A 27,143-nucleotide genomic window follows, 5' to 3' on the forward strand; every position below is an offset into this window, starting at 1 on the left:
ACGCCGGGTGGACCCCGGCCGCCCGCGGACCCCGACCTCTCGCCCGGCCTCGGGGCCTGGGAGGCGGCGGCCCAGGCTGGCGGCCGTGACTCAGGGTCCGGCCGCTCTGCCCCGCCCGGGCCTCCTGCGGGATGAGCACCTGTCCGAGGGCAGCCGCGTCCCGGCGTGGCTGCCCGTGGCGGCGGTGGCGGCGTGGTGGTCGTGAGGAAGGGGCCTGACCACCCGCGAGCTGGGCGAAACCGTGGACGCTGTGTCCCGGGCCGGCGCCGCTCTGATGGGCAGGGGGAGGGTGCCCCGGCCCCTCGCATCCGAACCCCACCAGCCCCCGCCGGGCCGGGCCGGGCCCGGAGTGCCTCATTCATTTGTGCAGGCTCCGGCTCCCGTTTGGTGTTTCCCGAGAGCAGCGCGGGGCTGCGGACTCGGGCTGACAGTTCAGTCGGTGGGCTGTCAGTAACTCAGGTCGCTTTGGTATGTTCGCAATAGAATCGATGGGCTTGAGGGCGCAAAGAAGGGATCTAAGCAGTCTCCCCGGTTTCCTCATCTGTGAAATGGGGATAATAGTAATTCCTGCCTCGTAGTTTGCGGTGAAGGCTAAATGGGGTAAGAAGGGTGTCGCTCCTGCTTGCAGGGTTTCATTTGTGGCTAAGGCTCCTACCTCCTTATATTGGAAGAAAACGTGTTGCCACGTAATAACAAACCTTCCCATAGGTTACATTTACACTATTTAATCGTGGCCGCAGAGTCCAGTGGCGATTGGTACTTTCCTTGTTTTGGCTTTAGGGGTGAAAATAGGAAAGGATACCTAGGGTGAGGCAATTCACGGTAGGCCACCGACGGTGGGGCGCAGAGGTGGGATTTGAACCTCCACAGTTCCACTCCGGAGTCCAACCTCTTACCCACTATACCATACTGCCTTTTATCATAGATGTGAGCAGCACAGTAGTTATGAATGAGGATCTTTGCCATCAGACCCGAGTTTCTGCCTTGATCACACTGCTTTCTGGCACTGTGACCTTGGACAGATTACTTACTCTCTGACCCTCGTTCTCTCTCTTCTGAATTGGGGATGATAACATTTTGATTTACAAGGCTGATGAGAAGGTTAAATGTAATTTTTTTTTTGGGGGGGGGTACTAAATTATGTGTCTACTTGGTGCTAGGCACTGTTTTAGGTATCAGGAGAACAGTAGTGAATTAAAAAAATAAAGAAAAAAGTACTCATTCCGGGCTGGGGCTGTAGCTCAGTGGCAGAGCACTTGCCTAGCATGGATAAGACACTAGGTTCGAGCCTTACCACCACATGGAAAAATAGATAAACAACATGTCTTTATTTTATTTATCTTTAAAAAAAAAAAAAGCCACCATCCCCATAACAACTTGATGAAGTCAGTATAATTATTATCTCCATTTTATGGTTGAGGAAACTGAAGTATTGAGAGACCTTTATGGAATTTATATCCTGAGAAGACAGTCAACATCTAAGCAAAAAGTTCCAGGTTAAAGAGCCACTCAGAAAATAAATCATAGGGTTGTCTTACCTGGAAAGGGATTGGGGGAGGCATTTTAAAGATAGGCTGGTTAGAGCATCTCCAGCTCTGGAGGAGGAGGAGGAGGCTGATTGTAGTGGTGGTTGTAACTAATAAAATGAGCAAGCTGGGGCTTCACCTGTTGGAGACCCAGCAAGTAGCCCCTAGGCCAGGTGCAGGTGGTTAGAGGGAGACAGAAACAAGATAATGTAGGGCTTTACGGGGCCAAGGAAAGGATTTTGAATTTTATTTTATGTGAAAGTTGAAGGGTTTTGAGCAGGGGAATGATGTGATTTACTTATTTCCAGGATTAGCAGTTGCTGGGAAAACTAGAGGTAAGAGAGGAAGGCCATAGGGAAACTTGTTAGGTCTATCTTTTGAAATTGCAGGTCAGAGCCAGGTGAGGTGACACACAGTTATTATCCCAGGTACTAGGGAGGCTGAGGCAGGAGGATCTTAAGTTTGAGGCAGGCTTGGGCAACTTTGTGAGACCCTGTTTAAAAATAAAAACAAGGGGCTAGAGTTGTAGCTCAGTGGTAGAGCACCTGCCTAGCATGTGTGAGGCACTGGGTTCAATCCTCAGCATCACATAAAAATACATAAAGGTATTGTGTCCGTATATAACTAAAAAAAAACAAAACAAAAAAAAGTGAAAACAAATACAAATTTAAAATTTAAAAAATTTAAATAAAATTTTAAAAAGCTCAGTGGTAGAGTACCCCCCTCCAAAGTCAGTTTAATTATAGGTCAAGATTTATTAGTGAGATGTAAAATGACCTTAGGTAGATTGTTGCTTGCATTTTATTTTTTAATTATTTTTTAATCAAGATTTTTTTTTCATTGTAGATCAACACAGTACCTTTACTTTTTTTTTTTTTTTTTGTGATTGTAGTGGTGGTTGTAGCTAATAAAATGAGCAAGCTGGGGCTTCACCCAATGCCTCACATGTGCTAGACAGGCACTCTACCACTGAGCTACAGCCCCAGCGCATAGCATTTTTATTTTGAATAAACAAGAGTAGAAAACATTATTGCATCACATAGTAGGGACAATTATATTATGTGAAACTTGCTTCAGTTATGTAATTGTGTTCTGGGTCATTGGTATGAATCAGATTTCTTACTGTGGGTCTTGGGCTGAAAACTTTGAATGCCACTGAGTTGGATCATGTTGTCTGGGAGGCTGAAGGGAGGTGACAGCCTTTGCAGGAACCAATCATCCAGATCGAGGAGTGCCAGCTCTCCAGCTGAGAGGGCACCTCATCCTTCTGGGTGGATCTCAGGACTGGAGGAAGCCCCTAGGGCAAAATAATAGCTGTGAAAGAATGATTGCCACTTTGGAAACCTCCCAAGCTGCACCCTTAGTGCATGTGATCTGTTGCCTTGCCCACATGGAAGTCCCCAATCTGAGTTGTCCACAATGAGCCACAGAGAAGGTGGGTGTAGAACACAGGTATGTCTGTGCCAGTGCCACTGGGGCGGGGGTGGGGTGGGGGCTCCCCTCCATGCCTGTGCTGTAGCAGGTGCCTCAAGCTGTCAGTTTTATGCTCTTGTTTCCCCCCAGCCCTCCATCTTCTAACTGATGATGACCTGGTTCCCTTCAGTCTGACTTTCTTGCTTCAGATACTTCTTTGCTCAAAGCCCTTTTGTAGCTCCCTGTGACATGGCTTCCATGTGGTCCATTTTTTCAGATAACAAATAGGAATTGCATGCCTGCTGTGTGCCAGGCACTGGGGATATAGCAAGGGACAAAATAGACTAAGTCTCCGCTTGCCTGTGGTAGTGGGACAGATACAGAGTGTGAGCTGTCCCATGGTGATAGTGCTATGGAGAAAGGTGGAGCAGAGTGGGGAATTGTGGGGGTGGGGCAGGCAGGAGGTCTTAAAGGTGAGGTGATAATGGAGAAAAACCAAGGTGAAGGAGGGAGCTGGGAAGGGGTTAGCTGGTAGAGCAGTCACCGAAGCCAGAGGTGGGTTGAGAGAAGAGGAGGCCGGAGGCTGGTGGGAGGTAAGGCCTTAAGAGGTAAAGGGGCTGAGGCCTGGTGAGGCCCAGGGAATAAAACAGACTGGCTCTGAGGGAGGTGGGGCACCCTTGACTGCTTTTGTTCGGAGTGACATGACCTGAGATGGCTTACTAAAGTGTGATTGGCCCTGGGGTCAAGCAGCTTGTACTGGGACAGGGTGGAAATGGGAGCCCAGCCAGGGGCCTGTCTGGAGCAGCTTAGACTGGAGAAGTGGCAGAGGAGTGGCCGATTCTGGCCATCCTGTGAAGATAGAACTCCAGGGTGCACTGTGGGGGAGGAGAAGAGAAATGGCAAAGATGAGGCCACTGTCCGCCTGAGCAGTCTCGGGTTTGGATGTGGAGTTGTAATAAGTAAGATGATCAGATGGAGCCTGGAGAAGGAAGGGACGTAGGTGACATTGAGTCCTGGGTGAAGGTGTTTTGGCCCTTTAAACATAAAATAGTTCAAGTAGAGCTGCTGAGGTCTGGGAACGGCTTCTTCCTCGCCGCCATGTGGGCAGGAAGGGTGGCCTGGCCCGCGCTCCTCCCCTCCGCTTTGGCCTGCAGCTTCCCTTTCTCCAGGTCTTGGGCCTAGCGCTTCCCTCATCTGGAATTCCTCCTCTTGCCCTTTCCTGTCATGGCTTGTCGGGATCCTTCTGTCCCTCAAGCCCAGCCCATACGCTCCTGCCCCATCAGGGAGGCCTTGCCTTCCACAGAAATCCCCTTCCCATAACTGTCACCTGAAGGCCAAAGGCTTGGATTTGAAGTCCATCATCTAACTGTGACTTGAGGCAAACACATGCAAAATGTCTCTGAGTTCAGTCTCTTGATTGGCCGCCTCCCAGGGTTGTTGCACTGAGTGTGAGTGAACAGCATGTGCAGGGAGTGGGCCAGCCAGCCTCCATCTTCCGGGCTGGCTGGGTTTGTTGCAAGTAGTCAGGAAGCCCACACGACCAGATCTTTTCTCAGGCGCAGCCAGCGTGTGTTGATTGGGGTCTGTTTGCTCGTACTCATTGCTTGATTCTATTTTTCTTTTTTTGTAAACGCAGTTGGAGGGTCAGTGTTTGTTGTGGATTCCTCCCTCTGGGTGCAGGGCCTGTGGAGGAAGGAAGAGGTGCTCCAGAAATGTTGGTTGAATGACTGGCTGACTGGCCTGGTCTCTTGCGCTCCTTTGCAGATCGAGTCCAAGGACTGCACAGCTGGCTCTCCCCTAGTATGGCCAATGAAGAGGATGACCCAGTTGTTCAAGAGGTAACTACTGCTGTTTATCCTCTGCTGGGGCTGCAGCTAGTAGGGCAGAGTTCCTTCCATATGTCCTCAGGCCAATCTAGGACCTGTTGGTGTCTAGGGACCCCTGATCCTTGCTGCAGCCAGACATCAGCATAGCCACTCTGGTAACCCTGATCTGGCACCACCTTACCAGAGGCCTTGCCTGACCACCCCTGGACTTAAGTTCGTTTGCTTTTTGCCTGTTTACCACTTCGTCTGCAAAGCCAAGTACAGTAGTACCTGGCACTTAATAGATACCCAGTGACTATTTGTTGAGTGAATGAATGGACAGGGCAGCCCTGCCTTCCTGGGCTTACCAGATTCAGTCACTCAGCAATTGTTCATTAGATCCACTGTGTGCCAGGGGCTGTGACATAATAGTCGCAGTCCCTGGAAGCTTAGAGGCTGTGGACAAGTCAGACGAGGAAGGAGTCTCAGGATGCAGCCTGGGAGGCAGGCTCCAGAACTGGCACAGGAAGAGAAACTTGTTTATGAGCACTTACCCTTTGGAATTGCTTCACCCAGGCCGTGGACCTTTGAAAGCAGAAGGCAAAAAGTACCTGCATCTGCCCCTGACCTCCCGGTGTATGTCTGGAACCTGGCTTCCAGTCTGAAGGGCAGGGACAGGAGAAGGCTCCTGGATATGAAGAGAGTAGTTCTTCCTTGTTTGGGGGCTGCTGCTAAGTTTTTGAACTATTTGTGTGCATTTAAGCTGCAGCTACACTGCAGGAACCAGAGTTAGAGCAGGGTGATTGGTGATATCTTTGAGGACAGAGGCAGCTCACTTGGCACCAAGAGGCCCTGGTATGCTTCTGCACAGGTGGTGACTCTGTTGGATCCTCCACGGTGAATGAATGGTTGAGGCTCAGGAGGCAGGCCTGAAGTGTGTTAGATGGAAAGAAGAGTGTGTGCAAAGGTCCAGGGGTCGGGGAGAACACAGTTCATGTGAGAGCTGGGAAGCAGAGTGGGAAACTGCTGCCATATGGTGTAGTGGTGGTTACTGTTAGGAAGAAAGAGACGCCAGATGGGTCAGGGAGAGCCTTGCACACTACCTTAAAACGGGGTGACAGGCCAATCCAGGAGAGGCAGTGGGGAGGCACAGAGAGGAAATGGGGCATGTCTAAGCCCTTCCCCTGCCCATCTCTTAGAAAGCTTTGCTCTAGGAAGCATCCTGATCCAGGCAGCCCCAGGAACTGTGGTTAGAGTGAACTTGAGTGTAGGGACCAGGTGAGCTTTTGTCCCCCTCCTCTGGGGGCTGTTAGGAGTGAGTCCTGGATATAACCAGTTTGGTTTCCTGTGTTTTTATCATGACCTTAACTTTTTCCTCCTCCCCCAAACTGCCTCGCTGAGCCATCCCCTGACTGAAGTTCATGGAGCACGCACATGCCTGGGGTGGGCAGCACCTGTTCTGTGTCCTGTTAAGTCTTCCCCCTTGTTTCCAGATCGACGTGTACTTGGCCAAAAGTCTGGCAGAGAAGCTCTATCTGTTTCAGGTAATTACGGAACTTGAAGGTAAAGGGGGAGAGCAGGTGCTGGTGGAGTGGCTGTGAGTGGGCGAGGCCTGAGCACCTCACCTGGCTGAGACTCCTCAGCATGTAGGGTGAGGAAAGTTGGTTCCTTTCATTACTTTGGGTGGGTTATGGTTGGTCTCTTTCAAAGATGGGGAAACGACAGCACGTGGAAGGCACAGCTGAACAGGGATCAAAGCTGGGGCTCAGAGTCAGACCCTCTGGATCGTGACCCATTTCAGTCAGGGCTTAGCTTCCGGCCCTTGGGCAAGTTCATTAATCTTTCTGTGCCTCCGTTTCCTCACCTACAAAGTGGTGATAGGAATGACACCGCCTTATAGGGTCCGTGAGGATCGGATGAATCCATATTAAAATACTCAGGGGGGCTGGGGTTGTGATTCAGCGGCAGAGCGCTTTCCTAGCATGTGCAAGGCCCTGGGTTCGAACCTCAGCACCACATAAAAAAATAAAAAAAAGATATTGTGTCCAACTAAAAACTAAATATTAAAAATAAATAAATAAAGTGCTCAGGATGCTGCCTGGCTTGGAGCTGGCACTACGGTGACTGCTGCTGCTCTTCGAGGGCTCCCAGGGGCTTCAGGAGCAGCTTCAGGGCATCCCGGATTCAGTCCTGCCAGCTGTGATGCCCCCAGGTGTTAGCCCTGCCCCCAGGCCTCCCTGCCAGGCTATGAGCTTCCAGGGACTAACACCTATTAAGCATTTACTGTATACCAGCACCATTTAAAGCACTTTTTGTTAAGTTAACTAATGTCATCTTTCAATAACCCTGTTGTGGTGGGTATATTTTTATAACTGTGTTGAGGTACATGCACTTCCCCCATGTAAGGGCACGGTGCAGCAGTCAGCGCCACAATCTATTCTCATACATTTTGGTCTCTCCATAAGAAGCCCCTCACCATCAGCAGTTCTCGGAAGCCCCCACTCCCATTCCTACCTGCTGTTCTAGGCAACCATTAGCTTTCTTTCCCTATAGATTTCCCTGTTCTGGACATACCATATAGATGGAATCTTGCATGTGGGGCCTTTTGGGCCTGTCTCTTTCACCTAGGGTTCTCCCATGTTGTGGTGAGTGTCAATACTTCATTCTTGTGGCTCAGTGATACTCCATCGTCTGGATGAACTGGTCTGTTTATGCATTCATCAGTTGATGGCCATTTGGCTTGTTCACTTTTGGCTATCCTGAATTATGCTCCTGTGAACATCTGGGTACACATTTTGGTGTGGATGTTTTCATTTCCCTTGGGCAGAATGATGGGGTCATGTGTTAGTACTGCATTGGTCAGTGGGTGTAGTGGTGCATGCCTGTAATCCCAGTGGCTCCGGAGGGATCAGGAGTTCAAAGCCAGCCTTAGCAAGTTAGGGAGGCCCCAAGCGACTCAGTGAGAACTTGCCTCTAAATAAAATACAAAAAAGGGTTGGAGGTCTGGCTCAGTGGTTAAGTGCCCTTAAGTTCAACCTCCAGTACCAAGAAAGAAAGAGAGAAAGAGAGAGAGAGAGAGAGAGAGAGAGAAAGAGAGAGAGAGAAAGAAGTGTGTTGGTCATTTTAGTGCTTTCACCCCCATATTGCTCTTGAGCAGGCTGTGGTGGGCAGGGCTGTCCCCAGGATGGCCCTTCTTGAGGGCTTTGTCAAGGCCAGCTGTGCTCCAGGCTATTCTGCCAAGCCGCCTGCTCTAGCCCAGAAGCAGGAGGAGTCACCGTATGGCTGTTAAGTGAGTTTTTAGGAAATGGCCATTTCCTTGGTTAGAATGCAGCTGGCCTGAACTGGTCCCCAGAGGGTGGAGTTCATGCTACATGCTGCTGCGTCTCCACCAGGCTCACCAAGGAGGCTGTCCTGGTGTTAGGCACTGAAGGCTAGGGTTTGTGAGGATGGGTCCAATCTCTGGCTCGTCCACCGGTGGCCACTGCAGGGAAGTGAGAAGGAAAGTACGTCTGCGAGGATGGATGGGGAAAGGTGTCCCCATGTAATCGGTGCACACTTCCAGTGTGAGCCAGTTACATGAAGGTAACTCCACACAGGAGTGCGTGGGGTCCGTCCGTGGTCGTGTATCGCACCCCCCACCCCCAACAGTGTGTGTGGGAAGTTCATATGCAAAAGGAGAGAGGATGGGAGCGTGGATCTTGAGCCCAGTCCTGGCCTGAGGAGCCCTTGGCCAGCCTTCTTTGCCTCTTTGCTTCCTTGTGGTTTCATCTTGCTTGTCCTTCTCGCCTGGATGGCCTGTAAGCTGGTAGTTAGACCTTGGTCCCTTACTCTCCCCTCCTGTGCTCTGTGGGTTGCTGGAGTCTGCAGGGCACCTGCTTGAGTTCCACAAGCCTAGGCACACCCCTCAAAAGTTTCAGGCATCATAAACTTGTCCTTGGGAAGGAGGCTGGGAGGAGCCAGTGGAATGGGCCTGCAGGCAGAGGTCGCGGAGCCTCATGGGAGGGTGCATGGGGCCCTGGTACTCTGGTCTCTGCTTGGGGTGAGCTTGGGGCTGACTGCATATCTGACCAGAGCTCCTGAAGCCCAGCTCTGGTTGGGCTGGGCAGGGTGGACTGATGGCTCCCTTCCCCTCCCCAGTACCCTGTGCGTCCAGCCTCGATGACCTATGATGACATTCCACATCTCTCAGCCAAGATCAAGCCCAAGCAGCAAAAGGTGGGACTGTCCTGTGGGGGAAGTGGGACAGGTGGGGGTGTCTGAGGGGAGCTGACAAAACCAAGGAGACAGGGCCTTTGGGGACTGGAGGCCCAGAGAGGGAGCACTTGGAGGCTTGGGAGAACGGCAGCTGCAGGACCTGGAAAGCTGAGGGAGGGAGGGTTTCCAGAGGGGAGTGGACGGTTCAGGAGGAGTGAGGCTCCAGGTGAGCTGGAGAAGGAGAGCCTGTGTAAACGCAGGGTCCCAGGCGGGCTGCAGCGGGTGGGGGGCAGTGGGGGACAGTACGTGTGAAGCAGGCCCCATCTGAGGAGATCTAGTGCCCAGAAGGCATGAGGCGGTAGGGACAAGGAGAAGCATGCCCTCAGCCAGCTGCAGCTCTAGCCCCCCTGGTCACACACAGATGCTGTCCAGGACCTCGTCATCCTGGAGACGGATGTTTATGAGAAATCTTTTCAAGTTTTAAAATGTTGGCACCTGATTCTGGTGTTTGGAAGTGGAGGGGGTGTGTGTGCGGGGACAGACGGAACCGCATGAACTACCTTGCTGCTCATGAAAAGCCACTTTGACATTTCAGTTGGTATTTGGGTTTGTGGCTCCTGGTGTGGATGGAAACCCAGGTGCCCTGGGGGAGGGACAGTCTCAATTCTGGGCAGGGACTGAGTTGAGGTGTCCCTTGGGAAGTTGTGCCTTGGGGTCCTCACAGCTGTGGGGGTGCTTGGTACCTCCAGGTAGAGCTTGAGATGGCCATCGACACCCTGAATCCCAACTATTGCCGCAGCAAAGGGGAGCAGATTGCTCTGAATGTGGATGGTGCCTGTGCCGACGAGACCAGCACGTACTCCTCGTGAGTCCCCAGGTCCCTAAGCCCTTCAAGCCCCACTGAGATCAAATAGGAGCCTTTAAAAGGCTTCAAAAATAATCCCAGGGTTCGGGTTGTGGCTCAGTGGTAAAGCGCTTGCCTTGCATGTGTGAGGCCCTGGGTTCGAACCTCAGCACCACATAAACCTAAATAAATAAAATAAAGATATTGTATTCAACTACAACTAAAAAATAATCCCATTGGTTCCCTCCCTGGGCTCCCCACCAGTATCCCTGCTTTTGTGGGGCTGGGCCTGTCTTAGACCCTCCCCTCCTGAGCTAGCTCATCTCTCCAAGTTCTTCCTGGGCTGCATGGGAAGCTGGCCCAGGGAGGGCCTGCCCACCACTCATCTCTTGATCTGCAAACAAGGCTGCCTGTTTTCTTATACCCTGGCTCCCCTCCTGAGGTGGTCAAAAGCTGCCTTTGGCCTGGATTCCTAGCTGGTGCATTTCAGAAAGTATCTGGAGTCTGGTGCCCACCAGGTCCTGGCTCTCTGGAGCTTCCTTCCCCTTGACACCGGTTCCCTGTGTCCCAGGAAACTGATGGACAAGCAGACCTTCTGCTCCTCCCAGACCACCAGTAACACATCCCGCTATGCAGCTGCGCTCTACAGGCAAGGTACCTGGGGAGGGAGGGAGGGAGGGAAGGGCTGGGGCAGGGGGACCTTACACAGTCTCATGTCCAGCTCCTGCCTCCCTGAACATTAGGCCCTGCAGGGACCTGGCAACATGGAAAAAACAAACTACAGTGGTCAGGACACTGGAAAGCACCAGCTCTGGAGACTGATAGGACTAGGGGTCCAAAGGCATTTTCCTTCTGGGATACATGTACATGGGCAGCAGAGCATAACTCTGGGGACAGGTGGTGGAATTTGTCTTTAAGCACAATTCCACTCTGAGGCAGTATCCACTTGAGACAAAAGCATGTCTACACAAAGAAAGATGTGTACACAGATGTTCACTGGCGCTTTCTTCATGATAGCCCAAAATAGAAACAACCCAAAGCTCCATCAGCTGATGCGTGGATAAACAGAATACACCTAGAGTGGACTGCTCTTTGGCCATATGAAGGAAAGGAGTGCTGCCACATGGAGTTTGTGGCCTCCACCTGACCCCTTTACATGGCATGAGAACTAAAGCTCAGTGGAAGAAGCCACGTTCAGGGGACCACACTGTATAATCCCATTTATACGAAGTGTCTAGAGCAAGCAAATCCACAGTGATAGAGAGTGAATTCTTGGTTTCCAGCAGCTGAGGGGAGAGTGAAGTGGGGATTGACTAGTTCTTTTTGGGGTGATAAAAATGTTCTAAAATTGATTGTGGTTCTAGTTATAGAACTCCATGAATATATTAATGTACTTTGAATTATAAACTTTAAATGGGTGAATTGTATGGCATGTGAGTCATAGCTCAGTAAAGCAAAAAAAAAAAATATGCTTTATTAGTCTACAAAGCCAATGAAACTAATTTGAAAACTGAAGAAACAAAATGAGTAGAGTCAGACAGAAGTAGTGTCAGGGAACTCTAGGCTTCTATTTAGAACCGTGTCTCGGGGCCATAGTTGTTTAGGGCCACAATCCTTAACTGGAAGGAAATGTTGTAGCCTTGGTCAGAGATCACACAGGCCCTGCCATTGGCCCGGGCAGGGCCACCTCTCCAGCCACACTGGCACTAAACAGACTCCTCACAGATGGGTGGGATTTTGACAGGAAGAGGTGGGATGTTGAGGTGGAGAAGAAATACAGGTGGTGGGGATGGGTGGCCAGGTGGTTTGGCAAAGACTTGGAGGGGAAAAGGATGAGGTGCTTGGGGTGGCTGAGCGAGCTGTGTGGGAGAGGAGTGGGGATGGGCGGGGGCGGGGATTGAGGTGTAGGAAGGGCTGGGAGTGGGCCTGAAAGAAGTGGCCGTGAACAGAGGTGTTCAGTCTCATGTCCTGGCCTGGGTGTCACTTGCTGTCCACTAGAATCAGGTGGAGTTGGGAGTGGCCCCTGGCTTGGCCATCACAAGACTCCAGGATTGCAGGCTGGAGCAGGAATGGGAGGCAGTTTGGTAGTGGGCCTTTGCCTTCAGGGGACTTAGTGACTCCCTTGAGCCAAGCTGGGTGTGGCAGCTTCATTCCCTAAAGGCAGGTTTAAACCTTTCTTCCTCTGCCAGGTGAGCTCCACCTGACCCCTTTACATGGCATCCTACAGCTGCGGCCCAGTTTTTCCTACCTGGATAAGGCAGACGCCAAGCACCGCGAGAGGGAGGCAGCCAATGAGGGTGAGCCCCGGGGTGCCCAGCCCTGCTGTTTGCCCATGACTCTATGATTTAGATATGGAAAAATGTATTCAGGGGGTCAGATTATAGTATGCTGAGCAGTACCCAGGCCTATGCCCACTAGGTGCTAATGGCAGCACCCCCACAAATCAGGACAACCAAAAATGTCTCCACATCTTGCTAAGTGTCCCCTGGGGGCAGACGTGCCTCCAGGTGAAATGTCAATAGATCAGCATCTGCAGGAGAGTTCCCAGGCACCTGGCTGGGGCCCCCTGGTTGGGACCCCTGTGGCTGGGGTCTAGGGTCGAGTTGGGGCAAGGAGCAGCTCTAGTAGAGGCTGCAAGGCAGGGATTGCTTCTCTTGCAGCTGGGGACTCTTCACAGGATGAGGCAGAAGAAGATGTTAAGCAGATCACGGTGAGTTCTGGCCCCAGGCAGAAGGGAGCAGCCTGGCAGGCAAGACAGCAGGGTTGAGTGTCTGAGCCACGGACTTGCCTGTCTCTGGGGTGTACCAGGTGCAGAGCACCCCACCTCTTGAGCCTCCTCGCTGGGGCTGCCTGGAGGGAGTAACATGACCTCTTACACTGTCAAAGGATGACAGCCCTGTTCATGAAAGAGATGGGGTCCTGGAGCTTGGCAGGAATTACCTGAGCCCAGGTCCAGTGACCCCACACTGAGTTCATTCATTGTCTTTGTGATTCTGTTCTTCCAGTGGTGCCTAGGTGAACTGTTGCCCTCCCAGAACTTATTCCTGACTTTTAAAGATTATTAGAATATTTGCCTTCCACTGGTGGCTTATAAAGTGCCCCCAAGGGGATGGGGATATAGTTCAGTTGGTAGAGTGCTTTCCTTGCATGCACAAGGCCCTGGGAGGGAGGCGAGGGTGAGCCCCGGGTGCCCAGCACCTGGGAAAAAAACCCAAAAGAATCTTCTAAAAGAGCCCCCCAGTTCAGTGTGTGTGGGTTAAGGCGAGTATTATAAGGAAAGTGCTACACAGATGGTGGTGCAGCCTGCACATGGCTCTGGCTGGAGCTGCTGAGGACTGGGGCACTGAGCCGCCAGGGGGTGGTGCTCAGGTCACTGGGCGCTCCTCTGTCCTCAGTAACTCAGAAAACTCCCTGCCCTTCCTGGGATTTGTGGCCCTGGTCTGATGAGGCATGCTTCATACCCCAGGGTTATAATCCAGCCACCACCCCCAGCAGGCCACAGAAGCCGAGAAAGCTGCTCCCCAGCTGGGGTTGGTGGATCACAGAGGGACCTGGTTGGAACTGAATTTCACAGGGGCTGGTGACAGGAAATGAATGGGGAGGTTGGAGTGGAAATCTTGTTGCTTTGGCATTTTCTGGCTTACTATCAAGGGTTGGGACAGGGCCCAGGGAAGGTTGCAGGTCTGAGGGTGTGACCTTTCCCCATCCCACCTCCAGGTGCGATTCTCCCGGCCGGAGTCCGAGCAGGCCCGCCAGCGCCGAGTCCAGTCCTACGAGTTCCTGCAGAAGAAGCATGCAGAGGAGCCCTGGGTCCACCTGCACTACCATGGCCTGAGGGTGAGTCCTGGTCTGGGGTCCTGGGAGGAGGGCCCTGGACCCAAAAGTGTTGGAGTGGCCTCCATCAGCACCTGTTGTCTCAGTTTTCACTTATTTCAAGTTTTGTCATGTCTCCTTGGTAACATTCATGCCCCAGAGGAGCAGGAGGTGGAGACGCCAGCCAGCCTGCTGTGTCTGGTTGGGGGGTTTTGGTCCCCTGGGGTCTCCTGGAGCTTGGAGTCTTGCTGGGCTCACATTAGGGCTGGAGTTTGGTCATGTGTTTTTCATGCACCACAGATCCTGATGGCGGGCCAGGTGCTTCACTTGGTGTAGCTCTGGAGGCTGCCATCTGCCGCATGCCCACTGGTTCATAGTACCTGCCCAGAGGGATTTGTATTGTACTGGGTTTCATCACGTCCTTGAAGCTGTGTGTTGAGTGAGGGAAACAATTGAATAATTTAAAGCTCCAAAGATGCAGGGTTAGGGCTCCCCAGTGTATTTGTGTGGAGGAGCAACATTTCTTTGGAACCTTCTTGGAAAAGATTTGGATTAACAGAGCCTCAGGGTCAGACTTCCTGATAAATCAGACTCTGCTGATTTCCTGTGTGACCTGAGCAAGTTACATAGACTCTCTGAGCCTCCTGCTTACCTGTAAAATAGTACTGGTAAAAAAGTTGTGGAGTTATTTTGCGGAGGAGATGAGTTACATGTGTATAGCCATTGGAACAGAGCCTAGCATATAACAGGAGCTCAGTGAATGTTAGCTACCATCTCAGTCATTGTTGGTGGTGTTCCTACTTTATAGACCAGCACTGAGGCCAGGTGCTGGAGCTGGCAGGCCATAAAGCCAGGAGGGAAGGTGATTGAGGCCACAACACAGAGGCCTTGGGTGCTGTGCTCAGGAGGCTGCATATGGTCCTGTGATGCAGTCTTGAAGCAGGACTGCAGGGGCTGGTATGGGAGGTGATACAGGGGTGAGGCCTGGGGAGTCCAGGCCTGAGCACCGGCTGAGCCCTGCCCTGTCCTCCCTCAATAGGACAGCCGCTCAGAGCACGAGCGCCAGTACCTGCTGTGCCAGGGCTCCAGCGGGGTGGAGAACACGGAGCTCGTCAAGTCACCCAGGTGGGACTGGCTGGAAGCTGGCACAGGAGCCCGGGAGGGTCCCTCCAGTGCAGGTCCTCCCTGGGGGTTGCAGCCCTCCTCTATAGGGGAAGGGTGGGAGAGGGGCCCATTGTCCCTGGAGATGGCCGGAGAGGTGGCCTGAGAAGAGGTGATCTCCACTCTCTGTGGAGCTAGTGGCCTGTGAGCCGAGGTGCTGGGGGGTTAGGCCTCTGCTCTGCCCTCTTCCTGGGGCTGCAGCCAGGGGGGCTTCAGTCTAGCTGCAGCCTGTGCTCAGAGGCAGGGTTGTGGCAGGGACAAAGCCCACAGAGCCTCTGATACCTACCCTCTTCCCACAGCGAATACCTCATGATGCTGATGCCACCCAGCCAGGAGGAGGAGAAGTGAGTAGGGGCGAGTTGCCCTCCCTCCCCTCCCCCACCTGCCTCCTTTAACCCCCCACCTCCCTTTTCAACAGAGACAAGCCTGTGGCCCCCAGCAATGTCCTGTCCATGGCCCAGCTGCGCACACTGCCCCTGGCCGACCAAATCAAGATCTTGATGAAGAATGGTGGGTACCACCCTCTGTCTCCCAGGGGCCCGCAGGCCTGCTGTTGGACAGACTGAATACCCAGGGGCAGGCCAAAGGCCCCACCTCCCAGAGCCTTTCCAGCTTTGCAGCCCCGTCCCTGGCTAGATAAGTAGCATCCACAGTGGTGCAGCAGCAGCTCCCTCACATGGGCTCCAGGCCGTCCTCTCCGCTCCCCTGCTAGGCAGCCTGGGCAGGTCACTGACCTTCTGAGCCACAGATCATCTATAGAGACTAGTGGGGGTTCTGAGGCTGGTGAGCCTCTAAAGGGCTTAGCACAGAGGCTTACGTGGGAACATGGACTCAGGGCATTTGCATAGTGCCTGGCTTCCGCCTGTTCTTCCTTGGCGCCCTCACCAGGCTGCACAGCAGGCACTGGCCACCTGTACTCACCCAGGCCCTTCTCGGCCTGAGTGGAGGCCGGAGCTCCCTGCCAGACTCCCAGTCTTCTGCAGAGGACTCTGACCTTCCCCGGCCTTGCCACATGCTCACTCGGGGGTCAGCAGAACACAGGGATTAAGGCACAGATCCTACCTGAGTTCAAGTCCTGGCTCTGCCACTTCCAGTCTAGTGATCTTGGTTGAGTCTTGAATCCTTTCTGGGCTGAGTAGTGACAGGTGCTCCCAGGTCTTCCTCAGTGGGCACTTACTCAGAGAGTCCTTGCAAGGGTGCAGAGATGCATGGTCCCCAGCACATGGCAAGCATCCAGTGAATGCCAGCCATTGCTGTTGTCGATACCATTGTTATTTCTCATGTTCAGGGGGTGTTATGTGAGCTTGATGCTATGCAGATACTTGGGGGAGAGGGGTAGGGCCAGGCCCCTCTCCCCTTGTCTAATGAGATGCCTGCATTCACCTCAGTGAAGGTCATGCCTTTTGCCAACTTGATGAGCCTCCTTGGCCCCTCTGTGGATTCTGTGGCTGTTCTGCGTGGCATCCAGAAGGTGGCGATGTTAGTCCAAGGAAACTGGGTGGTGAAGAGGTAAGGCACCTGCAGTCTCTCGCTGGGAGGGAGCATTCTATCCCTTTAAACTGAATGTAACTGCGCATATTTGGGGTTTAAAGGTACAGGGGTGCTTTTTGTTTATCCTACCTGCATTACATTTTATATACATTCCTAATTTCTACTGGATTCTTTTTTACATTTCCATTTATTCCTGTTAATGTGGAAGTTATTCTCCTAACATTTTTATTGGCTGCCTTACAGTTTGCAGCTTGCTCTCGTGACTTGTTACAGTTGTGCATTAGTTGTTGCTTTTCACCCTTTTCTAAGAATTTAGAATATTTTATATTCATTTTCCTGACTCATGCTGCAGTATTTATGTATTTTAATTCTCTGTATATTTTAAACCCCAGAAGACTCCACCTTATCCAGTTTATGTTTTGTTTTTCTGGTACTGGAGATTGAACGCAGGGGTGCTGTATCACTGGAGCTCCTTCTCCAGCCCTTTTTACCTTTTATTTTGAGACAGTGTCTTACTAAGTTGCTGAGACTGGCCTCAAACTTGCAATTAATTATTTTGTCTCAGCCTCCCAAGTTGCTGAGATCACAGGTGTGCATCACTGTGCCCGACTTTAGAGCTATTCACGTGTTTGTTGAATTGTTCATCCTTGCTGTATACATCTGTGTTGCTCTCTGGTGTGAGTTCCTCTGCCTGAAGAATGCCCAAGCATTTCCTTTAACGCAGGTCTGCAAATAAGTGGTTTCCATCTTATCTGGAAATGTCTGTTTCACTTATTTTCTTGAAGGATATTTTTAATGCTGCGTAGGATTCCAGTTTGGTCATTATTTTCCTCTTATTTCTTGAAACAGTTACATGGCACTCTGACTTCAGTTTTTATTGACAGATTCTCTGTCAGTGTAATTCTTGTTTCCTTGTTTCCTGCTGGCGACTTTTAAGGATTTCTCTTCATTTTGAGACACTGCAGTTTCATTAAGCTGCATCAAAGTGTGGATTTCTTTTATATAACCTGTTGGATTCATAGGTCTTGAATTTGTGGCTCAGTAGCCTGTGATAGTTTCCCTTCTCCTATGATTCCTTCACCAGACTAGCTGCCTCCTCCACCAGACTATTAGTTTCACAAGAGTAAGGCCTTATTATATCCCTAGGGCCTGATATGATGCCTGGCACACAGCAGACCCTGGTAAATGCAGGAGGCTGCGTCATGTGCACACTTGAATGATAGTAACTTAAAACGGTGTAATACAAGATGTATGTGTGCCCCCCCCACCACATGCTGGGAGTTGAACCCAGGGGTGCTCTACCCCTGAGATAACATCCCCAGTTCTTTTATCTTTATTTTGAGCAAGGTCTCACTAAGTTGACTAGGCTGGCCTGGAATTTGTGGTCCTCCTGCCTCAGCCTCCTGGGAGCTGGGATTACATGTATGTGTCATCGTGCCTGGCATGAGACTCACTTTTTAAGTAGTGTAGTGTTAAGGTGAATAATCTGAAAAAATATAAATAGTTCCAGGTTTTTCCAAAAAGTACTTAATTGCAAAAAGTACTTTGGTTGGTTGGCTAAGCAAATTGCAAAGTATATTCATGTAACAGCCACTTGGTGGTGTCTTTTTGCTGGTAAACAGATGCCTGGTTATTTCCTGAGTTACCCAAATTTTTCTTTATAGAAGAACTTTGTGATGACACGTCACCTATAAAAGAGGACCAAGTGTTTGCATTTATGCCATGGGTGAAGGAAAGCCAGGAAGGATCATTACCTGAGGACCCTGACCCAGAGAGGGAGGCAAAAGGACTTGCAAAGCAGCCACAGAACTGGGTCAGAACTCAAGCTTCACAACTCAGCCTGGGCTCTGTCTAGCACACTGCCCATGCTCCTGGAGGTGCTGTCCCTTGGAGTTAAGCATGTCACTGGGGCTTAAAGACAGGGACTCTTGGGTTTCTGATGTTCTGCCTGCCCAGAGTGCCTCTGTGAGCCTCACTTGACGTCCCCAGGCAGCTGCCTACAGGCCTGTGGGCCACAGTCCTTCTAAACCCTGTCTTTATGCCCCTGTTGTCCCTGTAAGGCGGTAAAAACTCACCTTCCTTAAGTAATCAGCTTTACCTGGGTGCTCCATACATGTGCTGTGCCCCCCGAGCAGATACTGTCAAGAAATCTGAGCGCACTGGAGGCAGAGACCTGAGGAGTGTGCCCAACTCTTTGGTCCAATACATGCTTAGTAGAGACCTTGTGGGTGTCCGCCGTCAGCACCTTAGGCCAGGTCCCCAGGGCTGAGCAATAGTTGGGAGGCCTCCAGCAGAGGCCCCACAGGCCAGGGTGGTTTGTGCTGGGCTACAGGCTGTGCCTGGAGACAGGATCAGGGTCATGCTGTCAGGATGCTGGAGCCCAGGTGCCCTGGATCTTTACCCTGAGTTCTCTGGGCCTGGAGTGCTTGTCCTGGTCCTGTTTTCTCCTGAGGCTTACACTCCTCTGACCTTGTTCACAAACATGCATTTGGGCAGCGGGTAGAGGCCTCTTAGCTGCTTTACCACCACTTTTTCCTGGTGCCTCACACACTTCACATATGGAACTGGGGTCCTGCAGAGAGTATTGGGCTCCTCTAGGCCCCAGGCTTGCCTGTCTCTGACTCCCTGCTTGGGCTGGGCCAGTCATGAGTGGTGAGTTGAGGGCAGGTGGGAAGACGACCTCTCAGGGTGGCCTGGGCTAGGTTGCTGCTTCCCACACACAGGCTCGTAGAGCCAGGCCTCTGAGGAGCTCTGCTGGGCCCAGCGGTGAGGTCTAGAAAAGTGTGGGAACTGACGAACCACCCCTCCTTGCTTTGGCAGTGACATCCTGTATCCCAAGGACTCATCAAGCCCTCACAGTGGCGTGCCAGCCGAGGTGCTCTGTAGAGGCCGAGACTTTGTTGTAAGTACCTGGGGCTCTTGGCCTCCCTGGGGGGGTATGGGTAGAGGACAGGGGCAGAGGACCTTGCCCCCAGCAGTGGGTAGCCCCACAGGCAGGTGTGTGAGGAGGCCATCCCTGTGGCACTCCAGACTCTGTTTTTTTCCTCCTCCCTCTGGGAATCCTAAGAGTCTTGTGCTTGTAGGAATCTGAGTCCCTCAGGTGAGGGGTTGCAGGTGGCTCCATTCTGGCCCAGGAGCAGCTTCTGAGTGGTGTTTTAAAAACTCTTGCCTCCATTGTTGACATGAACAGACCAAACTCTTGGTGCAAACTAGATTTCTGAGCTGTCATGAGTAATGGACAGTCGGCACCCTGGGCCCTCAGCCCTCTTGGTGCTGACTCTGGATGGGATTGTCCCAGCTTCTCCACAGTCCTGGTGCCTTTGCTTTGATGGTGTGTGTCCTGAGTTTGTGACTCTAGAGCTACCTTGTCAGCCTGCCCCATCCATATCCAGAGCTTAAATCCTTCTTAAGACCTTGAACCCTGCACTGCCCTCCTAGACCTTGGCATGAGTTTGGTAAACTCTGTCCCCTCGGAGCTGCCCGTGGTGATCTTGCACATGTTCACACGTAGATCCTGTCACACAGGGAACCTTTAGTGTCTGCACTTTTTTCCTGAGTGGAGGTCCCCACCTCTTTCAGCAGTTGGTGTCAAGTCCCCAGCTCTTTGAGTAGCATGTTTTTACCTGTGGGAGTCATTGTGGCTCACACTGGGCTCGCTCACCCATGCCCAGGTGCCCTTTGCCCATACCTGCCCTGTCTACTCCCACAGGCATGCAGATGCTGCCAGGTGGAGGATTTGGGAGAGGATCCGGGTTGGCTCTGAGTTATCGTAGGTGACACTTGTTCTTTCCCTGTGTCTTGGATCTCCACCCTCATCTCTCCTAGGCACCCCATCATGAGATTCAGGGAGCATGAGAGGTGCTGAGACAGAAGTGGTTACAGGGTGCTATGAGTGTCTGGGCCATAGCTGCTCACCAGAGCCTGGTTACCTCCCCAAGTCCTCATAAGACTTTGGAGGTCCTAGGACGCAACAGTGAGCCAGATGGGCAAAGCCCCTGCCCCAGGGAGCATTTTGGTTTTGGTGGGGAGGGGTGGTCCTGCCCTGGAGGATGGGACCCTGGGGTTCCTTCATAAAACAGAACAGGCTCAGAGGTGACATGACTGCCCAAGGCACATGGCTAGAAGAGTTGGGCCCAGGAGCCAAACAGCCTGGATGACACCAGGCTCTGAGCCACACTGTACCCCCGGCCAGGCCTTCAGGACCGCCACCAGAGGTTAGGGGACAGTCTTAGGAGCAGCTTGCCTCTGAGGAGAAGCCCTGGGACATGCTGCTTTCTCTCCCACAGATGTGGAAGTTCACACAGAGCCGTTGGGTGGTAAGGAAAGAGGTGGCAGCAGTGACCAAAGTAAGTGGCATTCCTGGTAACCTGAGCCCCAGAGCCTGTTGTGGACTCGGGGTTTGCCCTGCCTCACCCTCCTGCTCCCCCTCAGCTCTGTGCCGAGGATGTGAAGGACTTTCTGGAACACATGGCTGTAGTGAGGATCAACAAAGGCTGGGAGTTCATTCTGCCTTGCGATGGGGAGTTCATCAAGAAGCACCCGGATGTGGTTCAGCGGCAGCACATGCTGTGGACAGGCATCCAGGCTAAGTAAGCAACGGGCCGCAGGAGGCCCTGTGCTCCAGGAGCACAGCCTGGCTGGGTCTGAGCGGTGAAGGCCACCACCTCCTCTGAGCAGCTAGATGCTGCTGGCTAACCCAGAATCCTCCAGCACAGGACTGGTGCAGCCACAGCCCCTGCTTGTGGGTTGATATGTGCTGAAGGGTTGGAGAGGAGAGGAAGTCACTCTGACCGGCATAGGGAGGAGAGGGCCAGGTGTCATTCCCCATCCTGGCCCTGGGGCTCCTTGTGGGTGGCTGGGGGGTCTTCAGGGGACAGGGCCCTGCACATGCTGTCACCAGAATGTTGAAGACTTGTTTCTATTGTGAGGCAGATGGAATGGGATGCGGTTTAGAGTTAAAAGGGTTTATTCTTTCTTTCAGATTAGAAAAAGTCTATAATCTTGTAAAGGAAACCATGCCAAAGAAGCCAGATGGACAATCAGGTGTGTGGGGCTGGGCACGGACTGTGGTCCCAGAAGGGCTACCAAGAGCATCAGAGGTCAGGCCTGGAGAAGGGTTGTTGGGTCTCAGGGAAGGGTTGTCACCCTTCCTGTGCCCTCTCCCTTCCCCTCAGCCTTGGGCTGTGGCCTGTGTAGTCTGGGCTGTGCTGTGTCTGGGTCCTGGAGGCCTACTTAACCCCTTTGGGTCATCAGTGGGTGGGATGGGAGGAGCTGCTGGCAGGAACTCACAAGTGACCTGTTCTTGTGTGTCTCTGAATGTGGGAATTTGATTTCCCCACTCTATTCCTTCTCTCTACGGGACAGCTGAGTTTCCTATAGCAAGGTAGGGGGAAGACAGCAAGTGGCCGCCTGCTGCTGTCCCCTACCAGGCCCTGTGCTTTCCTGACCAAGCTGCCTCTCCCCGTAGGACCTGCAGGGCTGGTCTCTGGGGACCAGCGGGTCCAAGTAGCCAAAACCAAGGCGCAGCAGAACCACGCCTTCCTGGAGCGGGAGCTGCAGCGGCGGAAGGAGCAGATGCGGGCATCCACGGTTCTGCCTGGTGTGCAGATTAAGGAGGAGCCCCTGAGCGAGGAAGGAGAGGAGGAGGACGAGCAGGAAGCAGAAGACGAGGAGGAACCCATGGACACTTCACCCAGTGGCGGCCTCAACAGCAGGCTGGCCAACGGACTGCCTGCTGGGCGGGCAGCAGGCGGGGACAGCTTTAATGGGCACCCGCTCCCAGGCTGTGCTGGTACCCCTGTGGCCCAGGAACTGAGGGCCTTTGTGGAGGCCACTTTTCAGAGACAGTTTGTGCTCACGCTGAGTGAACTCAAGCGCCTCTTCAACCTGCACCTGGCCAGCCTGCCCCCGGGCCACACACTCTTCAGTGGCATCTCAGACCGCATGCTGCAGGACACGGTGCTGGCCGCTGGCTGCAAGCAGATACTGGTGCCTGTAAGTAGAGACTATGCTACCAGGGCAGGAGAACAAAACAAGGCCACCACAGCCCCATGGGAGGGCCCTGGGCAGGCAGCACAGAGCTGTGGGGAGAAGTCTGCTCACGGCGGAGGGGACTACACCCTGCCTGCCCTCTGCCTGCCCTGGGGAACTCAGCTGCTTAGAGTCTGTGTGGGGTGGGGGGCATCCTTGGTGTGAGTGTTGGCTCCTAGGTGGTGGCAGTGTGTGACTCAGGCAAATTGACTTGAGGCTGTGCCCTCATTTAAAGGGCAGTGCAGTTAGTTTTTGTACTGTAGGCCTTTGGTAAGGACTGCGTAAGATTGCTGAAGGCCCTAACCGCTGTCTGGCCTACAGCAGGGCCCCAGCAAATTCAGATTCTTCTTCCTCTGTCTGACTCCAGGAAGTGGGAGAGCTGACTTCTAACCTTAGTATTGTGGGTCTGTCCTTACGGCTACCACAGAGTTGAATCAGGTGGCCTCCCTGCCCAGGAGAGGCTCACTGACCAGCACAGCTCTTGGGCTTTAGGCATTTCTTACCAGGATCATGGGTAAGGAAGCAAATCACCCGCACCCTGGGCCTTTCCGTAGGTGGTAAGGGCCATCCAGTGGGGAAACAGCAGCACAGTGCTGGAGCCTGCTGTCCTTTGCTGTGACCCGAGGAATGGGTCTCTTAGTTACTTCCCAGCTCCAACAGCAAATAGGGTGAGGTAGGACTGTAGCTCTCTACAAAAAGGGAGTGTTGATGTGTCCAGGGCCAGGGTGAGAAGTACCTGCAGCCTTGTCTGATAGATGAAGCCCAGGGACATGCCTGTCTACATGAGGAATAGAAAGAGGACAAGAAGAGGCCCTGTGGATCCCAGGCTGGCAGGACTGTCTCAGGGGACACAGCCCTGCTGGAGGGGGCATTTCCTTGGTGAGGTCTTCTTTAGAAGGCACTGGGGTTTGGGGCCTCTTCCCACCCAGCAAGGGGTCTGCGCCTCTGTAGGCCTTCCTCTGTGCGCCAGGCGAGGGGTGGGGCAGGGTGTCTGCCTGAGGATAGTGAGGTGGCCCTGGGCCACAGGTGTGGACAGAGATGAGGATGTGTCTGCTCTGGCCATGTGCTCCTTCCTCTCGGCAGGGCTGGCAAATGGAGACCTATGTGGAGCTCTCCCTCCCACTGAGATCCTGACATGAGGACCTTGTCATAGGCCTGTCCAGGATGGAAGAGGCCTCAGATCCATCCAGCCTTTTCTTTTCTACACGAGGGCACTGAGGCCTAGGGAGAAAAGTAGACTCAAAGACTCACCTCTTGGTTCTACTGTTTATTAGCTGTGTGGCCACTGAGTAAATCCCTGAGCCTTTTCTCATGGAGAAGGGACATAGGAATGCCTTGGTACTGCTTGGTACTGCTTTCTCTCTGTCCCACACAACCAGGTACCATAGGCCTGGGCTACTCTTTTTCTAGTTCTCCTGTGGATCGTGCTATCAAGTGGCATGGCTGGCTTGGCAGTCAGGCAAGGCCTCTAAGCCACAATCATACATGCCTTGTGGGAAGTAGTTGAAAGGCAAATTTGGGGAGCCCCTAATAAGTTATGGGAAAAGGCACCGGGGCACATCTGAGGGTTGACACTAGAGCTTTAAGCAGAGTTGAGCTAATGGCAAGCTGGGGGGAGATTAGAAGAATCTGGCTTCCCTGTCCCAGGCACCCCACTGGTGCCCTACACCCTCCTCTCACTGAAGCTCCTTCAGGCCCTGTAGCCAGTTCGAGGCAGGAGCTGGAATTGGAGCACACCTCCCTAGAACTGGGTTGGTACACCCAGTAGGGGAGAAAAGAGGTGGACAGGGCTCACAGTCCCCATGGAAAATGAATGACCAACTCATGCTTGGGCCTGGGCCAGTTTCCCCCACAGACTGCTGCTTCCCCGGATGAGCAGAAGGTGTTTGCCCTCTGGGAGTCTGGAGACATGAGTGATCAGGTAAGGTGACCTTTGCTACCATGCCAGTGGATCCCAAATGCTGGCCTGGGGGCTGACTGCCTCAGAATCACCTTTGGGAAAAATACATAGATTCCCAGGACACACTTCAGAGATTCAATTCTGTTCAGTAGTGGGGTAGTGGCCTAGCTATTCTACAGAGCTTCCTAGGGACTGTGATACCCAGCCAGGCTTGCAAATCACGGATGGAGCACGCTCCTTAGTGGCCTCTGTACAGAATCATGGATGCTGAGGTCCAGAAGTTTTCTTCTAAATTTTAAAGATTTAGGTAGTGAGCAAAGGCCCACCAAGTTCTGTCTCTGACAAGAAGGGTGAGGGTAGATGCCAGGTGGAGCCCTGTGTCTCCTCCCAGCCTGTGAGGTGTGGAGCTTGCAGCAGCCTCACTGAGTGAGACTGTGCTTTCAGCCAGAACTGTTGCCTTCTGGCTTTTCCTGCTTCTACTGTGATGAGTCATAGTAGTGAGTGCACACTTTTATACATGACAGAATGCCACATGAGAAGCTGTTTTTCATTTTTCTGGTTGTACACAAAGTAGAGTCACACTGTTCGTGTCTTCATACATGTACCTAGGGGTAAGTGCACATTTAAAAACCAGAAGATTAAAAGCTCATGGACTCCTGTCCTGCCTGATGACACTAACAGTCACCCCCATGCTAATATACTATAAGCATATAGTATATATGTGTGTCACCTGTGGAGGAGGACAGAGCTCTGCTGTGTTAGAGAGGCATGGATGGAATTAAAACTTACTGTTCATAGTAGGACCAAGATTAGTAACGTGCTGTGACTGCACATCTTAAACACATGTATTCTAGTGGCCGCACCTTTGAGTGTAATTCCCTGGAAGCTTCCCCAGGTGACTGGCTCTTCCCCATGTCTTGCTGGAATCTTGGCTTCCACCTCACACATTAAGGGGGCAGGGGAGTGCACACATTCTTTTGCCCTCAAGTGTTTGTCAGCAGCTAGGATTTTAGTAGAATAGCTAGGCCGCTACCCCACTACTGAACAAATAATTTGTCCCTGAAATTGAATTTTGACAATTAACAGTTCTTAGGAAATTCTGAACGTGGTAGACTCAATCTTTCAACTTTCTGCTTTTGAGGGGATTGGTGCGGAATGCATTTTCCAGCATCCTGTTTCATTAATTTTGATGCCGGCTGCTCATCCTGAGTCCCTTTACCACCACTTTTGTTCCTGTGACTTGACTGGGGTCTGGAGGGATGACCAATGTTTTTAACAGGGACTGTTATCAGATGACCGTGTGTGATTATCTTGCGTATCTTGTTTGGGTGCTATTTTCATGACACATTTTTTGCTACTAAAGCATCGACAGGTTTTGCTTGAAATTTTTTCCAAAAATTACCGGGTACGCCGGAACATGATCCAATCTCGGTTGACTCAGGAGTGTGGAGAAGATCTAAGCAAACAGGAGGTGGATAAAGTGCTAAAGGTATGTCCATTTTGTACATACCCCAAGGCTTTGGGGCCTCACCCCCAACTGAAGAACACAGGTGCCTTTCTTCTTACAATGTGTAAATCTAGTCAGGCTCTCTGCTTGTGGGCAGTGTATTGGGAATAGGCAAGGGCTATTAAATGTCAATGGATCTTTTGTTTATGTGCAGTGCTGAGGATTGAACTCGGGGCCTCACACATGCCAGGCAGGCACTCTACCACAGAGCCACAACTCTAGCCCCCTATACTACTGATACCTACTGTCTTAAATATTCAAGGCCATATGAGTTGTGATTTGTTTACTATAGTGTTTATAAAGTACATTCATTTCATTTTAAAATATCCCTGAGGAAAGGGTGGCCCAAGACCCTAAAGAGAGATTGGGCAGCAGCAAATTTATTGTTTGTGTTCAATCCATAAATCAAGTATAAAAGTTTTGATATACTGGACATAGGTTTTTTTTATTCCTAGGACTGCTGTGTAAGCTATGGTGGCATGTGGTACCTTAAAGGGACAGTACAGTCTTGACAATAGTAGGAAACCACTGACCCAGCAAATCCAAGGATGGATGGCAGAGGTGGAAGTAAAGCCTCGACTTGCTTCAGAAGATGCAGAGCAAGAGGAACTGCCCATCTCATGCCTATGGCACTACGTGGTCCAGTGGACAGAGGGTATGGTCAGCTTAAATGAGCGCTCCCAGCAGAGACCAGCCGGATGGACCTTTTTTGCAGTACAGTTTGAAATTCCTGATGTATTTTACTTCATTCTCATAATAAAGAGAGTGTAATACTGACATGGGCAGGATGATGAAAATCATGGTTTATATTCTCCTTTTTAAACTTAATGCCAACAAAGTCAAAGTTATGTTTACAAGATGAAGAAAACCTCAAGGTTTATAATACTTAAAATGCCTAGAGGCCAATATTTAGTCTTAGGTGATCTATCTGCTAAGACTTCTGCCAATTTCATTAAACCAAACTGAATTGTTTTACTCTTGGATTTCTGTGGCCACTGTACCTTTTACAATAACCTACTTTATGTAGCAGTCTCAACTGTTTACACAAACCACAGCAAAAATTAGAATCAAATCCATCTACTCTGAAGGTTTGCATTTTTTTATGCAAACCAAACCAGGTAAGTATGAAATGATGTATAAGTGAGGTTATCACACTTTAATGTAAAAGATTTATATTTTGTGTATTTTTAAAATAAATGCTAACACTAAACTGGCATCATGGTGCTGCTGTCTTCAGATGGTTATAGGAAGGCAATATCTGAACTTTCAAAGCATTAAGTGTACTAAAGAGGGGAGGGAACAAACTCCCTTAGAGCAGCCCTGTCCAGCAGAAATCTGAGTCATGTTAGTAGGTGTAATAAGTATGTTTTGCATTGTTTTTCTCCCAAGTCTTCAAAATCTGGCCTTTTACATTCAGTGTGGACTAGCTATAATTTACATGCCCAGTGGCTAGTAGTAA

The 27,143-nt window shown here is 51.6% G+C and overlaps 1 protein-coding gene across 5 annotated transcripts in view; it reads left to right on the forward strand.

Annotated features, from left to right (window-relative positions):
• Polr3e (RNA polymerase III subunit E) overlaps positions 1 to 26,900 on the forward strand; it is a 27,197-nt gene extending 297 nt beyond the window's left edge. For 2 of the 5 annotated variants that reach the window (XM_015491157.2, XM_015491158.2), the window contains exons 2-21: positions 4,704 to 4,777; positions 6,238 to 6,288; positions 8,882 to 8,959; positions 9,688 to 9,803; positions 10,354 to 10,436; positions 11,972 to 12,079; positions 12,443 to 12,492; positions 13,500 to 13,619; positions 14,635 to 14,720; positions 15,056 to 15,100; positions 15,175 to 15,266; positions 16,145 to 16,265; positions 19,068 to 19,149; positions 20,534 to 20,593; positions 20,679 to 20,836; positions 21,229 to 21,290; positions 21,715 to 22,241; positions 24,121 to 24,198; positions 25,541 to 25,666; positions 26,140 to 26,900. In XM_015491157.2, the coding sequence (XP_015346643.1) occupies positions 4,742 to 4,777; positions 6,238 to 6,288; positions 8,882 to 8,959; positions 9,688 to 9,803; positions 10,354 to 10,436; positions 11,972 to 12,079; positions 12,443 to 12,492; positions 13,500 to 13,619; positions 14,635 to 14,720; positions 15,056 to 15,100; positions 15,175 to 15,266; positions 16,145 to 16,265; positions 19,068 to 19,149; positions 20,534 to 20,593; positions 20,679 to 20,836; positions 21,229 to 21,290; positions 21,715 to 22,241; positions 24,121 to 24,198; positions 25,541 to 25,666; positions 26,140 to 26,196 (2,136 nt within the window). In that variant the 5' untranslated portion in view covers positions 4,704 to 4,741 and the 3' untranslated portion in view covers positions 26,197 to 26,900. Of the gene's footprint in view, positions 1 to 4,703; positions 4,778 to 6,237; positions 6,289 to 8,340; positions 8,542 to 8,881; positions 8,960 to 9,687; positions 9,804 to 10,353; positions 10,437 to 11,971; positions 12,080 to 12,442; positions 12,493 to 13,499; positions 13,620 to 14,634; positions 14,721 to 15,055; positions 15,101 to 15,174; positions 15,267 to 16,144; positions 16,266 to 19,067; positions 19,150 to 20,533; positions 20,594 to 20,678; positions 20,837 to 21,228; positions 21,291 to 21,714; positions 22,242 to 24,120; positions 24,199 to 25,540; positions 25,667 to 26,139 lie in introns of those variants that run through there. The other 3 variants (XM_015491159.2, XM_048789640.1, XM_048789641.1) reach the window with 3 other exon arrangements.
• The last annotated feature ends 243 nt before the right edge of the window (positions 26,901 to 27,143 follow it).

The sequence above is a fragment of the Marmota marmota genome, unplaced genomic scaffold, assembly GCF_001458135.2.
Source record: "Marmota marmota marmota unplaced genomic scaffold, marMar, whole genome shotgun sequence".
NCBI lineage: Eukaryota > Metazoa > Chordata > Mammalia > Rodentia > Sciuridae > Marmota > Marmota marmota.